At 47.2% G+C, this 16,492-nt stretch overlaps 1 protein-coding gene across 1 annotated transcript; it reads right to left on the bottom strand.

Moving 5' to 3' along the window:
* Window positions 1-821: 821 nt before the first annotated feature.
* IL17RB (interleukin 17 receptor B) lies at window positions 822-14,681 on the bottom strand. The gene is made up of 11 exons (XM_058549753.1): window positions 14,622-14,681; window positions 12,722-12,746; window positions 11,828-11,968; window positions 10,198-10,325; window positions 9,629-9,755; window positions 7,728-7,775; window positions 6,091-6,234; window positions 5,652-5,725; window positions 4,549-4,652; window positions 3,275-3,369; window positions 822-1,504 (listed from the first exon to the last, which is right to left on the bottom strand). Exons 1-11 carry the CDS (start codon window positions 14,679-14,681, stop codon window positions 942-944), a joined length of 1,509 nt encoding a protein of 502 aa, XP_058405736.1. The 3' UTR covers window positions 822-941.
* Between the last annotated feature and the right edge of the window lie 1,811 nt (window positions 14,682-16,492).

Raw genomic sequence — 16,492 nt, 5'->3', positions numbered from 1 at the left:
ACTCTGGTAGTTTCTGTTTTTACTTAAGTAAACCATTATAATAACTCAGTTACAAAAAGATTACTTCAAGAAGGCTAACTTCCAACACAACAGGAATTATTTTTGTTTTGAACATGAAAAGTTATGTAATAACCAAGAAACTCTGAACTCTGACAGTGACCTCTAATAGGTAACTTTGGGCAAAAGTAGACATCAGGTCTGCATGTAAGGTATTTTGGTGTTCATGTTAAAGTCACCGGTACAAGGGTCAGACAGGACGTGACTCTAGTTCAGAGAGGGAAGGTCCTGTGCAAATACCAAATAATACAAGTGGTTACACATATACTAGGTCATCTGGTCAGCAAAGATGGATTCAGCTTGTTATTTCCTGTTTTTGTTATCTTAAAAATAAAGACGTGTGTGTATAATAGAGGGTTTTTCACCTAAGAAGTTACTGAGTGACTTAGCGAGTGCTTGTTAAATCTGGTATTCATTAATTAAATTTAGAAATGTTACCGAGCTAAATAATTCTACCTACGGTGCAGTGCATGGATTATTCAAGACTGGATGTTTGGCTGGAAGGTGCTTTATCATTGCATTATCACAATGGTTATAGTTTATGTTATAACTATTCTTGATTTTTAGGTATGAAATTGATTTAGCTTTATAATTATAAATTTAGTCTCCATTCCTTAGTTAATGCTACAAGTAGTTAACATTTTTAACAATTTTGTTGGCATAAAAAGTTTAAATTACTAGGCTAAGGCATATGTATTCAGTTATGATTCCTCCCTATTCCTATTGCTAAAGCAGGTGTGTGTGTGTGTGTCTGTGTGTGTGTATGTGTATAATCTTCCCTACAAGTAGCCTGTATAGTAAACTTCAGAATCATCATAGATGCTTTTTTCCCTGTAATTGGAGGGGTAGGAAGGCTTCAAGGTCTCTTGCTTCTCATGGGTGGGCTACAAGGCAAAGCATCTGTTGTGGCAGGCTTGCAGCCTTTTTCCCACTGACACATGCTGCTGGACGTGGAGAAGTTCTGTGCAGAAAGCAGTAGCGTCCTTCATGAGGCGGTACTTGGGGCAGACGTTGAGCGCGTCATAATCGTCTTTGGTATCAGCCTCTCTAAAATATACCACCATGTATTTGCGCAGGTGAGTCTGGCTTCTCAGATCGCTGCAGAAGAGGTTAAAGGCAAGGGGGAACAGGTCTTGGGAGTTCTCATGAGGGCTGCCCTTGCTCTTGCCACAGGTACCATCACACACGTTATTGACATCATTAGAAAGAAGGAAAATGACTTTATCTGCTGCTTTCTTCTGAGTGGTAAGCCACTGCACTGGACCCATCTCGGCTATTTTCTTTTTCTGCCATTTTTCGAGGATAACCTCACTTCTGCAATGGTTTTGAAGAAATTCAGTGAAGTAACAAACTGTGTGATGGAAACATATTTCAGATGGGTAAACCACAAGAACCTTAATGGGGGGTAGCAGTGTGGTAGTAGGGAAGGAAGCCGTCTTGATCCTCTCTGTGGGGGCAGAAAAGCATTTGTTATTTATGAACAGCAAATGGCAGGCTTTCACTCTAGTGTAAACTATCGCTGATAAATGATCCCTTGCTAGGGAATGTCAGCTGAGCACCAGAGACGTTGTTACTGCCAGAGAGGAAAATACCCTGATGTTCCTTTTGAGCACATCACCTGAAACACACTGATGCTTAAACCTTAAAGATGCTTTAAAAGATGTATTTTCTAAATTCCTATCACTAAATCAGTCCTCTTAATCAAGCCATATCTTTTCAGATAAATTCATAGAAACTGTTTAGGTTTAACATACTTTGTTTTAGGTAAGTTGTTGTAACTTTAGTATTTTTAGTGCCATACATAAACAGGGACACATGATCTCTGCCCTTCACATCATGTTTTGAGTTGGGTCAACTCAGTAGTTGTTCCATCTTCTACCTGCAGGGGGGCAGAGTTTCTTTATCGTTCCATAGGTTAAGTGGTACCCCATTTCAGCTGGAACTTAACTGGAATTCTGTGCTATAGAACAGAAACTATATATGAAAGTACTGTAACTAATACAGGCCAAAAAACATCTTCTAAATTTAAGTATTCCCAAGGTCAAAGTTCTACATGGCTTGCTTAGTTTAGATCATGAGGTTAGTCTTGTTATACCTGCAACGTCACAAATAGCTCAAAGGCTGCATTTATATTTCCTTATCTCCATGTGGAGAAGAGAAGCGGAGGTTTTCAGTGGGCTTCCCTCTAGCTGTGTATCCATATAAATACTCTGATTTCTGTATTCAAATCCTCAATTTCTATATTCAGATCCTCAGTGTTTTAGATTTGCCAAGGTCCTTAGTGTATTTGAATCCAAGTGAGCATTGTTCTTATGCCTTGGAAGAATTATATTTAAAAAGTAGGAACTAGCATAGAGTACCTATCACAGGTAAAATGCAGTTCATTATTAGCTGTCTTTTGCCGCATTTCAGTACTTTTTAAAATTTTTTTTTTGAGGAAGATTGGCCCTGAGCTAACATCTGTTGCCAATCTTCCTCTTTTTTTTCTTTCTTTTCTCCCCAAAGCCCCAGTGTATAGTTGTATATCCTAGTTGTAGTCCTTCTATTTCTTCTATGTGGGATGCTGCCTCAGCATGGCTTAATGAGCAGTGAGTAGGTCCGCTCCAGTATCCGAACGGGCGAACCCTGGGCTGCTGAAGCGGAACGTGCGAACTTAACCACTGCGCCACCGGGCTGGCCGCATTTCAGTACTTTAGATGCTTCAATGGTAAAAATAAAACGGGTGATAGTCACCAGATCTGGAGGTCCAGATTCTTGCTTGTCTTGGCAGATGCGAGCCATTAGATCAGTCTTTTTAGGAGAGCTCTATGGCATTAAGTAAATGCTGTCTAACTCCTGTCTAATGCCAACATGTGACTGCCTCTAGAGGAATCTCCTTTAAAAAAATTCAAAGTGTAGGGGCCAGCCCCATGGTGTAGTGGTTAAGTGCACGCGCTCCGCTGCTGGTGGCCCGGGTTCGGATCCCAGGCACGCACTGACACACCGCTTGTCAGACCACGCTGTGGCGGCATCCCACATAAAGTGGAGGAAGATGGACACAGATGTTAGCTCAGGGCCAGTCTTCCTCAGCAAAAAAAAAAAAAATAGGATTGGCATGGATGTTAGCTCAGGGCTGATCTTCCTCACAAAAAAATAAAATAAATAAATAAATTAAAAATAAATTCAAAGTGTTATTTCCTTATTCAGGTTTCTTTAAAGAACCGAATTTAACCCTTACCATGCCTCCACATAAGGTAGATCCCGACCGCCAGCACCCATGTGGCCACCAGCAGAGCTGGGAGGAGAAGAGGCAGCCAGCCACCCAGCACGCTTCTGCCTGGGGAAAACAAAGCTTATTCACCTTCAGCAAAACAAAACCAAATTTATCTCCTGTTTGGAAACTAAGATTTTTACTCTATATTTTGTAGAAGTTTAGATCCCTTTAAAATCAAGGGTCAGTATATTTCTAGGGGTTCTGCACATTGCTGTATGCTGTAGAGTGTCCAGGTCTTGCATTAGATTCTCAAAATGGATATGGGACCCAGGTGGTTAAGAACAGTCCTCTAAAATCACTTTGGCTTCTTACTCCACACATACACAGGCATTTTCACTGTGGTAATCCAAAGTTTACATTCTTTTTTTTTTTGTTCTTTGACAAATTCATGTTATTCTGGGCACAGTTGCTTAAATATAGTACGCATAGATGCCATTTTTAAAGGCTGTTTTCTCAGATTGACAAATGTGGGGATAATGCCACCCCCTCACAGGAATGTCAGTCAGCTAAGGTCAAGCACACAAAGTGCTCAGGAGTCCATAGGCGCTGTGCCCACACCGAAGTCAGGATTGTTAGGCACCTGGGTTGTCTTCAGTTGGTTTGGCTGAGTTTCTAAGAATGACACCTTCCAACTTTTGACCCCACCTCTGGGCTAGCTCCAGAAACATTTTCTTTGTCCATCTGTAATGAAAGAACTAACAACTTTAAATCCAGAGACACATTTTCCAGAACATGCTGCTCTCAAGCACCAGTGAGGCGTGTCTTTTGGTGCCAATGTTCCTAATTTGTTATCCAAATGTTGGTGGCTTGACCACATCAGGTTACAGTAACAGCTAGGCCTGGGCCACTGAGACTGATAAGAAAATCAAAACACAGTGCAATGCACATTCCCTTATATACTCAGTTCATTTATTCTGTTTACTTTTTTCACCAGATCCTTGTGGCACTTTGAACATCCATTTTCCACTGTTTATTTTTTTCCCCTCTTGTGTATATCCTGCTTCATAAAGGATCTTGAGTGATTTTATAAATAAAGCCATCATTACTACTCAGATTACAGGCTCTCTGGGGCAGCACTGACATCTTTCCCTGCACCCCAGTTCAGCGTACACAGGCAGGGACGCTCTCCCTCACACTCCACCCTCCTACACACACACCCTGTCACATGTTGAATGGTGATGTGACGGTGGGACCTTCATGTCCTGAGCCTCTGGTCATCCTGTGAGATGACCAGGCACTTACTGGTATCCTGAGGGGAGGAGGCTCCTGTGTGTGGGCAAAGCTCCACAGTTCCCCTGCGTCGGATGCAGTCGGTGCCACAAGTATGGAAATACGGAGTCAGCTAAGGAAAAATGAGAGAGGCTCAGAAAGTCCAATCAGCATTATCTAATTCCACCCAAACTTCTCTTCCCTTTTTTTCTGGTTTCACACCCCACCCTCCAGCATTGTAATAGGACATTTTTTTCCTTGGTTACACTACTGGAACAAAGCCCTAAACTCCAAACCCATGACCCAAGACCAAAATGCCTTCTGAGACTCCTGGGTTGTGAACCTAAACTTTGTACATGTTGCTATCATGTTAATTTCCTTATCTAAAAGGGTTAGGTCAGGCCTTAATACATACACAAATATTTCCTCTAAAAAAACAGAGCAGTAGAGCTCCTATTGACGGGTAAGTGCCCTGGCACTAGGAAAGTCTGATTCCCTGGAAAAGGGGTGTAGTCATAATACGCTGACAGGTATCGCTCCCTCTGGCGTGTCTGAGCACTGCGTTTCTGTTCCAGGGAATGAACAAAAGCTCCCTATATCTTGGGTGTAGCTGTGTCCCACTGGGACCCTCCCTGGTCCCACATCATAAACTCAGAGTTGAAAGGGACCTGAGAGCATGTGTTAGTCCAACTTCCTGAGGCCCTGAGAGGACAGGCAGCTGCCCTTTAAAGTTCATATACTGACTGGGAACCCAAACCTTCTGATTTCAAATCCTTTGTTGCTTTATTTTGCACTTAAAACTGAAGCTTGGGAAAATAAAATGGTACTCCTGTCCCAGAATTACTCTGAAGCTCTGTGACAAAAAAAAATGGAAATAAAAGCACTTTGGAAAGTCAACAGCCACTCATAAAAGCAATAGGAACCATGATTGTTGGTCAGCTTCCTGAGCTCACCACTGTAAAGACAGACCAGGATTCCCCATTAACATCACTTCATGCGAGACTGCTGGGAGGAGTGAACTGCGGGAGAATGCAGCCGCTCTCTCTGAAAGGACTCATCAAAAGCAATCAGTGGTGGAGCAGTCAGTCTTCCAGGGCCCGTCCCCTCCCCAAAGCGCCTCGTTAAACTTTACCTGGACCACAGCACCTTCACTTTCCCCAGTCACTGGAATCACCACAGAAGCGCGAGTTAGTTTGTTCTGGTGCAGACAAGTGAGACACAATCAACAATTATGAGCCACATGAGTGAGGCTGCCAATGAAGATACTGCGCTCCCCAAACTGACTTTCAGGTCACTGGACTGAATATGTGTGAATGAGGATTCATGTCATACTTCTGAAACCTCTACCTTTGGTGGGTTTTAGATTCACAGGGACATTTCCAGGGATGCCCCCAGGGGTTTGTTTTTCTTTGTTGAATTAATCAAAATAGCCCAGCACATTTGGACAATAGACAGTTCAAAAGAGCCTGTCTAGGGAATCCTACAGTGTCTACATTTTTCTTTAACAAGGTAAGGAAAGCAGGAGGTTGAGGATAGGGGTGGGTGTTAAGGAAATGAAGGGAAAAAAAGTACCTCCAACACATTAGAAAACCCAATTACAGTGTTATTTTGGATAAGAGCCATGTATCTGTTTCCAAGGGGACTGGTTGTAAAATTCACTTCTACCGTCTTCTTGTTCTTTTTACAAGCAGTGATGTTTGGATCCCACAGACTTCCTGTGAGTCGAGAGAGAATCACATGGATGAAGTTGCCGACTCCTCCCTCATCCAAGTTCCCAAAAGGCCTTGACAGAAATAAACCCAAGTTCTCAGGCCCACAACCAAGAGATATGGACTCTACTACACAGTGTACTTTTATTCGTCATTGAGAATCTCAAAGTACCTGTGCCCAAGAAAGTTTAGGGGTCCCGTGTCACTGCTTTCCTAAAAGAGCCGTGGGCTGAGGGTGGTGGGTTCCACCACTCACTCTATTCTCAACATCCATTTTGAGTTAAGGGCTGGGGTCAGTATTTTCCCCTTTCCAGGGTGGGGAGAAGGAGCCACAGGTCTAAGATTACAGAGCAGGTGAATTTAGGATCAGGACTACAACTCCTAGGACATCCTGGGTTCCAGGAGTTTCCTCCATCAGACCATTCTGCTGGCTTTACTGGATGTGAAGAAAAAAGGAAATGCCTTATAGCTTAGAGGATACCCTGACAGGTCTACTCTGTGAGAAAATGTCAGTTGTTTCATTTATGTGACTTGCAAATCAGCTCTCGGTTCACCTCCAGGAACATGGTATATAATGGCATGCACCATTTTCTCCACCTAGGAGACTGTTTCAAGCCCTAGCCCAGAACTGTCTTTAGGAGCTCAGGTCTGGGACTGATTGAAGGCCCTCAGAGCTCCTCACACCCACAGTGTCCTCAATTATCCATCTCTCTCTTGGCAGAAGGCAAGTGAGGAAGCACAACGCCCAAGTCTGCCTTCCAACAAGGAGACCATGTGCAGCTCAGTCTGACAGGGTACACAGGGATGCCTTGTGGGGTGGGGTGCCTAAAAGATTGGGACCAATTCCCCCAGATACCACTAGCCTCATCAGCATCCTAAGACTACGTTACCCAGAAATTTACACAAATCCTTGTAAAATTCTTGGAAATTGGACACTTGGGATGGATTATCCTGAAGGGGCTTATTTAAAAGTTCAAGGGTAGGGGCAGGTTCTAATAGTCTAGCTTGTGAGAAGTGAACCCCTGTGAGGACTCAGGTTGAAAGCATACTTCTAGGTCATTACTTTAGCTAACATTCCCACCTTGAATGTTTGCTAATCCAAACAGAAGGTTCTCAGGGTTCTCATGGCCACAGGTCAGTGGTACTGGTGTCCGAGCAGGTGGAAGCACTTACAGATTCCTCTTCGGTCAGGAAGGAAGGGCCTTTGATCACACCACTGTAAGTGCAGTTTGGGCTAAAATGTTTAACCAAGGGAGTGGAGTGTTTTTCTGTGACTACTGCTCACTACATAACCTACTAAGAGTCTGTCCTTCCCTGGACAGACTGCCTGATGCAGTGGGCATAGCACTGGCCAGGGATCAACCTTCACTGTCTGAGCAGCTTGCATACACAGCTCCCCTGCTCTAAGCCTCAGTTTCTTCGTGCAAGATGGATTGAGCTGTGCTGGCCCAAGTTCTGAGTTTCTTCTAAGAACAAAAGCAAATGCTGTATTTACTTACCTGCCTCGATGCACTTTTTTTTGTACTTCATTACGTGGTCTAGGCACCCTGGAAATTTGAATGAAAGTTTTTACATGTTAGAAAAAGGTATCTCTGCTCTGCCCCCTTGCTGACAAGTGTGCATGCACATATGCTTACCACACTTGTGACGAATTGCCAGAACATTCAAGATGTGGGTTAAGAAGCAAATTTAAATGGGACACTAACATTTTACTGTTAAACTGAAGATTATCTACCCATGAAGTGATAACTAGAGTCTAATTTAAATACAACCTTTGTCAAAACACTATCTATGATCCCCAGGAGAAGACTCAAACCATCCTTTGAAAATGAGGCTTGGTAATATATGTAAACACTGCCCCTTCCAGGAAGTGGAGCTTAATCCACCCCACCCCAGGGTAGGGTAGCATTAGTGACTTGTTTCCAAAAACTAGAGTTGGGAAAAGGAAAAATGGTAGATTTACATGGAGAAGCCTGGCAGACACCACTTAGCCAAGCAATGAAGGTGACCACCACCATGATGTTGTGTGGACGTCACCATCCCTGACAGGATGCCATGAGAAGGGTGCTTCAACTCCACAGTACTCTTTCCCAAAGCCTATATCCCCAGTCTAATCATGAGACAAATGGCAGACAAACCCAGATGGGGGCATTCTACAGGATGCCTGGCCAGTATTCCTCAAGACTGCTGAGGTCATGAAGAACAAAGAAAGACTAAGAAACTGTCACAGACCAGAGGAAACTAAGCAGATAAGAGACTAAATGCAACTGGAACAGAAAGAGGACATTAATGGAAGAGCAGGCGAAATCCAAATCAAGTCTGGAGTTTAGTTAATAGAAGTGTACCAATGTTAGTTTCTTAGTTTCGACAAATGTACCGTGGTAACTTCAGATGTTAACAATAGGGGAAACAGAGTAAGAGGTGGGAACTCTTTGTACTATCCTTGCAACTTTTCTGTAAGTCTAAAATTATTCCAATATAAAAACGTTTATATTTTTAAAAATGAAGCTTGGTCTCAAAAAGAAAGCTGGAAACTACTGTGTAGTAAATGATGTGGCACCAAGAATACGCTGGACCACAATCTCAAAGAACAACAATGAATTTGGAAATTGCCCCATTTGGCTTCGATGCTTCACCTGAGACAGAGGACAAGAGTGGGGTACAGAACAGGTTGCCCAGCCTAGATGGGGTGGCGTGGGAACTGCTGCAGCCAGGGACTGTGCTGGACCCTTCACACATGATCCCCTCGTATCCTCGCCACAGCCCCATGCATGACATTGCAGTGTGACACTAGAAAGCTGATCGTGTCACAGAGCAGAGGAAAGAACCCAGCATTCACTTCAGCACCGCGCTGCCTCTCACCAACAGCCCAGAGGATGAGCCTACTGGAGTCCGTGGATCTTCAGAGACTCAGCCACACACTGTCAAACAATGCAGCCTGCTAGGAAGCCGAAACTGGAACAAACGTTTTGCATCAGTGACGTAAACGGTGGCTAAAGTGCATTGGTGAAGAAGGACCAGAGTTTGAAAGCCAGCTTCACTTTTACTGTGTGTGTAACACAGGGCAAGTTACTTAAGCTCTCAATTTCTCCATCTGTAAAATGGGGCTATCCTAACCTTGGGGTTGCTGGAGGCTTAAGTGAGATGATATATGTCAAGTGCTCAGCACAGTGCCTGACACACAGGAATGGGCTTTTTCCTACATTTTACCCGACTTAATCCTCTCCCCCACTCTGTGAGTGAGGTGCATTTCCTATTGTGTCCGTATGACAGATGAGGAAACTGAGTCTGAGCAAGGCCAAATGCCTTGTCCAAGATACCCTGGCCTCTCTGTACCAAACCACATACCCCAAAGCGAGCGTCCCAGCAAGACAGAGAATAACCAAAGATTGCAGTTTACCTGGTGAGGTGAAATTCACAGACATGGAGGGGCCATCTTCATTCATATTTGCATTGGGGATGTTATGGGCCCCGATGAAATAGAGCGTGTTCAGCTCCACAGGAAAGCCTATATAGGAAAACGTCCACTGAAAGGCAAAGCAAGGAACCCCTGAATTTCCAGAAGACTGCAACACAGAAACGTAGTTCCTTTGTGTATTGCCCATTTCATTTATAATTTCATTCCTTATCTTACTGTTGAAATTTATATCTCTAGCCAATTCTACTAAGGGAGTGGACCCCACACAATTTGCCAATGTAATTCAGAATCAGAGTAATGTCAAATTTTAGAGGTAGGATATAATTTAAGTTCAGCTCCCCTCACTTTGCTGATGGGGCAACTGAGGCCCAGAGATGCTGACTTGCCCAAGGCGCACAGCAAAGTGGCCAAAAATGGGATTTGAACCCAGGCATCCTGCTCCAAGCTCCAAGTTGCAGCTGCTCACCAGCCTGAGTGTGCAGCACATCATCCATGCTCCCCAAGCAAAGGGCCTAGCTTTAACAATTAGCCAAGGGCTTCACTGTGCTTACTTTACCGCCAGAGGGTCTGGTCTGAGTCTGGAAGGCCTCTGTGTAATTGCACCTCACGCAGCTATAGGACTGGAAGTTGCTTTTCCCTGTCACGCAGATCTTGGTGGCCTTCAAAAAACGTATGCTGGCTGCCGAGACAGGCAAGAGGACAGTTGTTTATTTAGCACCTACTATGTGGCTGACTTGATGCAGACAGTTCACATGCCTTATCTCAGTTCGTATTCACAACAGCCCTAGAAGGTGGGCCCCGTTACTGTCCCCAGTTCACAGAGGGGTGAGTGAGGCTCAAGGAATCTCAGGGAGCTTTGCCTAAGCATACAAAGCTCAGCAGCAGAACATGGATTCAAATCCAAAGCCCAAGCTCTTCCCTCCTCACAGGTGAGCCTGAATTTCACAGGGTACCTGCAAAGCTGACTCTAGTTCTGCACTATTCTGGGTGTCTTTTAAGAGGAACAGTCTTGCCATGGGGAATACCACGCAGGCCCTCCAGTGTCATCACCAAACCTGCCTGTTCTGACTCCACCTTTATCCGTGCTGATCCTTCTCCCTGGAATGCCCTTTCCTCATATTCTCTACCTCTCCAGGGCTTACTCCTTTAAGGCCCAACTCACGCCTATAGCAGCAGCTAACATACAAGAGCTCACCCCGTGCTAGGTATGGGGCCAAATGCCTTCTTGCATCATCTAATTTAAAGTGGTCTCACTCCTCTCTGCCCCCATCCCACTCAGATGGAGCACTGCTCCTTCCGGGATTCCCCTGACACTGGGCCTGTGCCTGTGTCTGCCTCCCCTGCCCTCTAAGAATCTTGTTGGGCAGGGATGTAGCCAACTTGCCTCTCTGTGCCTGGCACTCCCAGATTCCTGACCGGATGGAATTTAACTGAATTTAGCGGGGGAAAACCACCAACGTGGGCTTTAGGATTCATTCATCGAAAGACCTCACAAGCTGCCTTGGGGAAATGCCGGGACTTTCATGATTTGGGAAATGGAAAAGTAATCTACCTAAGCCAGCACTTTTCCTAAACTTGGAGGAATCATCTGTGGCCTTACTCTGTTTTCTTCCACGAAACAACATAACATACAGAAAAGTACACATCCTAAGTGTACCACTTCATGTGTTTTCACACTGATGTAGCCAGTACCCAGGACAAGAGGCACCCCAGGAGTGCCCCTCACGTTTCTGTCAGTCACTCCCCACCCAAGAGGAACCACTGTCCTGACGCTTAGCTGCCTAGATGAGTTTTGCCTGTTTTGCACTTTCTGTTAATGGAATCGTACGGTAGGTACAGCTATAGGCATGCATTCAGATGTGAATGTGAACTCTCTTGAATCTGACTTCTTATGTTTGTGAGATTCATCCATATTGCGTCTAGTTATAGCTTGTTCATGCTCAGTGCTGTATTGGATTCCGTTGTGTGGTTCCAATTCTACTGTCAGGCATTTGAGCGCTTTCTATTTTTTGGCTTTTATGAATAATGCTACTATGAACATTCTAGCATATGGCTTTGGGTGCATGTATGTATATATTCTGTTGGGCATATGCCTAGGAGTGGAATTAATGGGTCATACAGTCAGCACATTTCTGCTTTAGTAGGCACTTTAGGCCTTATCTTTGATTGATGCAAACTTACCATCTGCCCGGAGTATCCAGCTTACATTCATCAAAATTGAATAGTCCTCTGTTGCAATCCTGCTTTTAACGGGTTCCACTCGGAGGTCCCTCAAGTCTCCTGGGGTCAGAGGATGTTGAACCATCCACTCTGGAGACGGTCCTAGGAGAAGGTGAGACTGCCCATGACAGTCCCCTCCCTGGCCCAGTCTGATGCCATCTGCTCTAAGTGACCCCCCCCATCCATCCTTTATTTACAATTCATCTCTTCTTCCTGCTAAGGCAGGCCAGACATTTCTCAGTGCTTTATGGCTGAGGTGATGCTCAACCCCTGGCCTCAATCTACAGAGCACTTGGGACCACTCCAGGTGCCTGTGTACATATGTATGTATTTGACATGTTTATTAGGATCAGTCCTGCCTTCCTCATGCCTCAGCCTGGACTCCAGCCAGCTGGCTCACATGACTCCCACTTCCCACCTCCTAGTTTTTGCTGGTACCATCTCTCCTCCAGATCACTTCAATCCACGTTTCTTGGGCAGAAGCCCACCTATTCTTCAAATGCTATCATCTCAAACACTCCCTCTTCTCTAAAACACTTGCTTCCTGTTCCTAACTGTAAATGACCTTCCTCCCACAGCACTTGGTCTCCCTCCGAGGAGTGGCAGGCTTTGCTGTCCACCTTGCACAGCAATTCCTGCCCCGCCTGTGTCCCGCTTACTGGCCAGGAGGCCAGCCCATCGGAAACACTGGGAGCTCTGCTTTGGGCAGATAGAGACTTCATCTACATCGGCTAACAAAGCAATGGTTCACCCTGAGCCTGGTCTCGATGACCCACTGCCTGGATTCAGGCCCCCTAAAAGTTCAACTGTCCTTTCACTGTACAGCCCCAAATACCTGTTCCCTAGTGCACCTACCAGTTTCAGAGCCACACTGAATCGTCTGCGAGAGAGAAAGAAACCAAGTGTCACATTGAATGCCAGCAAACCACAAGGCTTCATTTGCCAAATTAGACAAAACAGCCTCTTTTTCCTAAAATTCATATACAAGTGACAAACACTCAAAGAAAAGCTGAGCTGGTTCCACTTCACAGTTTGGGGAAGACTAAGCTGCCCCATTATAGGCTATGATAGACCATAGATTAGCCATCAGTATACTTCATCCTCCAGCCCACTTATCACCTCACTTAAAGACCAGGGATGGGTCTCCACCCCTGTCTGTGCCTCGGCCTTCCCTGCTACAAGCAGGGGATGACTCTGGACCATCACGGAGGCCCCTTCACACTCTAATGTTTAACTGTAGGTTTTCAGGACAGTCTATTCATTTATCTTCCCCAGGTTACGGACTGGCTGTGCTAACATGATGAACAGAAGAAAGCTATGAATGCAGTCCCTAGTACCATCCCCAGATTCTTTAAAATACAAAAGAATTTCTTCTAATTCCACGCCTCTTCTAATACAAAATGATTCACCTGAGCTCTTTAGAAAATCATAAAGCAACTGTGATCTCATCACGTTATCTTTTTAAAAGAGCTTTAAAAAAATAATACATATCCTCATATTCAGTAGTACTGGAAAAGCCAGTACTAAATCTTTGGAGTTAACTGCTCATGTCTTTTTATAAGAAAAAGTAACTAGTACTTTGGTTTTAGAATAAAATACTGGACCCAAAATATTTAACTTTTAGGCAGCAGCAAGTTCCAGTGACAAGACCCAGTGTGATAAGACCAGCAGCTCTGGAGTCTGATCCCTCTCAGCCTCAACGTTTCCAAACACCTTGTAAAACAGAAGGCAAGCCTTCTGACGGTTTGAGTAATCTGGGTTTGGGTGAAATCGTCAGTCGGTCATCTTTGTCTTTTTATAGCTGAACTTCAAGGATATCATCAGGCATTTTTTTAGACAAATAAGCCACCATACTGGGAGCTGAGTTCTTGTCAGAGCGCTAGTGAAATGAGTTTGTGAAGAAGCAAAGCAACAGCTCTAAACTTTACAGAGTTCCAACTGTTCGCCTTATAGCAACTACTGCAAAGGCAATGAATTCCCTGTGGAAAGGGCAAGGGGGCCTCGGAACTGAGACAGAGGGCAAGGAGAGTAGCTGAAGACAGGGGAGCACGTGAACTGGGTTTGTCTGTTCATAACCATTTAACAAGTAACCACCATGCTTTTATGGTATATGCTGCACTAAGAGGGCAGGGATATAGTTTCAAATGCTATTCTGCAGACGAGCTTTTTCTTCTTTAATGACCCAGAAGATTCCCTCATCCTTCAAGGATGGGGAAGAAATGAAATCTTCCAGAGAATTCACGAGTTCACCAGCTCCGGGGGCACAGTGCCCCAGCACAGCAGAATCAACATGGCAGAACAGACAAGCGGTAATGAAGAAGCAGTTCTTGTGCCCCACAAGGTGGGCAGACCTCAAGATGCCAAGCATCAATACTGAGCACCTACCATGTGCCAGGCTCTTTGCTGCTGCCTTCCGGGCCCTGTCGCTGTCCCTCACTGGACCCTGTGAGGTAGGTATTACCCTTCGTTTTACGGATGAGGACACCGAGGGTCAGTAAGCATAAATGACTGAATCAAGAGCGCATGGTGGCATTGAGCCAGGTCTGTCTGGTTCCCACGCCCCTGACTCAAGCAGCCTGACGCCCAATGCCTGCCTGGCCAGGACCAGACGGGCTGCCCCAGAGGGTACAGACGATCCCCCTCTAGACGGCCCTCCGCGAACGCCTCGGAGGAGCGTGAGCTGGCCGGTCGGACGCCGTCTGGGTCTGGGGTCGAGGGACAGGAGAGCGGGAAACGGGGGTGGATGAGGGCTTACCGGCTCTCGGGCCATGGCACCCCAGCACAGCGCGGCCAGGCTCAGCAGCGCTAGCGACATCGCGGGGCCCCGGCCAGCCTCCCGCCGCGCTCTTATGCCCGCGCCCCGGGCCACCCCTCCGGGCTCCGCCTCCCACAGCGCCGCCCCGGCCCTGCCGCCCTGGCAGAAGGCGGGCCCCTCGCCACCTCCCCGGGTGGGGAACGTAGAATCGCCCTCGCCTGCAGGGGCTCGGAGGGATGGGCCGGGTCCGAGCGGCTCGGGGCCCTTGGCGGGCAGAGCCCGAGCAGCCGCGGCGCGCGCCGGCCCGCGCGCACACGTGCGTACAGTGAGCCAGGTGCACCGACTGCGCTCACGCCCTTGGGCTCCGCGCGCCCCGCCCGCCCGAGCCCGGCCGGCCAGCCTGCGCCCCGGCCCTCGCCCCGGAGCAGACTGGGTCCGAGCCGCCTGCGGTTCCCTCCTGGCCGCGGAGAGCGCGCGGTGCGCCGGCGCCGCCAGTTAAAGTGGAGCGGGGCAGGGCCGGGCCGCCGCCGCCCGCTCCCCTGCTCCTGCTCCGCCGCAGTCGACGGTCCCGGCACTCGGCTCGAGCCGCCGACGGTGAGTAGCGGGGGACGCCGCAACCCCCGGCCCACCCGCCCCACAGCGGACCCCGCCCCGCACGGCCCTGGCGGCAGTCCCGGTGGCCTCGGGGCCGGAGTTTGGGTGGGTCGGTAGCACCCGGGCTGGACGCCGAGACTGGGGTTCCCTGGAAACAGAAGGGGTGGGACGCGGGCAGCCGAAGGCTCATTGAGTTCTTCGGCGACGCTAGTTCTTAGGAACTAAGTTATATGTTAGAGTAATAGAAATGCTCCCTTTCTTCAGGTTTTCCGATAAATGTATATTTCCACAAAGTGAGGTCTCTCACTAGCACTTGGGTCCCCGAAGGCGGAAGCCTCCAGCACTATCGGTTGGGAGTTGCCCTGTGCCCAGGATCTCGCCCCGCTACGATACCTGCAAATTATGGGCCCGCCTTCAGAGATCCCGACCCAACCCCACAGGTCAGGGCAGGGTCCGGGATCAGCGCTTAACAAGCCCTCCCTGGTAATTCTGACGCCGGTGGCCGGGACCATCCTTTGAGACACAATGGTTTGCAGGAAAGTTAACAAAAATCACTTGGGCTAAAAGTGGATCACAGAGCTTGGAACTCTGCTGCTTCAGCCCCCTTTGTTTGTAAAGGACAAGGTTGGGGTGACCAACTCAAGGTCACTTAAATTTGTAGGCTAAGGTCGCTCCATTCTACAGATAAGGCGACCAAGGCCCAGAGAGGGATGTGGGACTTATGGATGGAATTGTCAGCTGGCCAGAATTTCAACTAGTCAAGCAGCTGTTTTTGCTGAGGTCCTAATGTGAGTCAGGCCTGGCCCACCAGCTGGGTTCAGATTTGGGCCTGCATGGAGCCGGGCCCAGCCTCAAGTTCAGCTGGCAGCCCTGGCATGCATACCTGTGGGGTTCTAGGTGATGTTCCCAGAGGACTGGCCTTGTCCCTGACCAAGGAGTGTTGCTCAAGTGAGGTTGTTGCCTCACTGCCCTTGGGGCTGGACCACCCTGGGTCCCTTGCTCAACTTCTCTGAGCTGCTTTGAGCCCAGTGTTCCCTGAGATCATTTCCAGCTTGAATAGCTGTCTTTCTTCTCAGCAAACACCTGCAGGGTGCCAATACTGGGGTGCAAAGGTGAACGACACACGGGTGCCGGCTGATGGGCACTCTTGGACTGAGGATGAGTGTGGTGAGAATACGTTCAAAGGCACATGGGCCCGCCCTGCTGTGAAAGCACAGATGGAAACAGCCTTGTCTGCCAGCTCAAGACCATGAACTTTGTCCCATGGTGCCAAGGAA

The sequence above is a fragment of the Diceros bicornis genome, chromosome 2 (genome assembly GCF_020826845.1).
Source record: "Diceros bicornis minor isolate mBicDic1 chromosome 2, mDicBic1.mat.cur, whole genome shotgun sequence".
Classification (NCBI taxonomy): Eukaryota; Metazoa; Chordata; class Mammalia; order Perissodactyla; family Rhinocerotidae; genus Diceros; species Diceros bicornis.
Note: the sequence above shows the minus strand (reverse complement) of the source record. Positions and strands in the feature narration are given on the sequence as shown.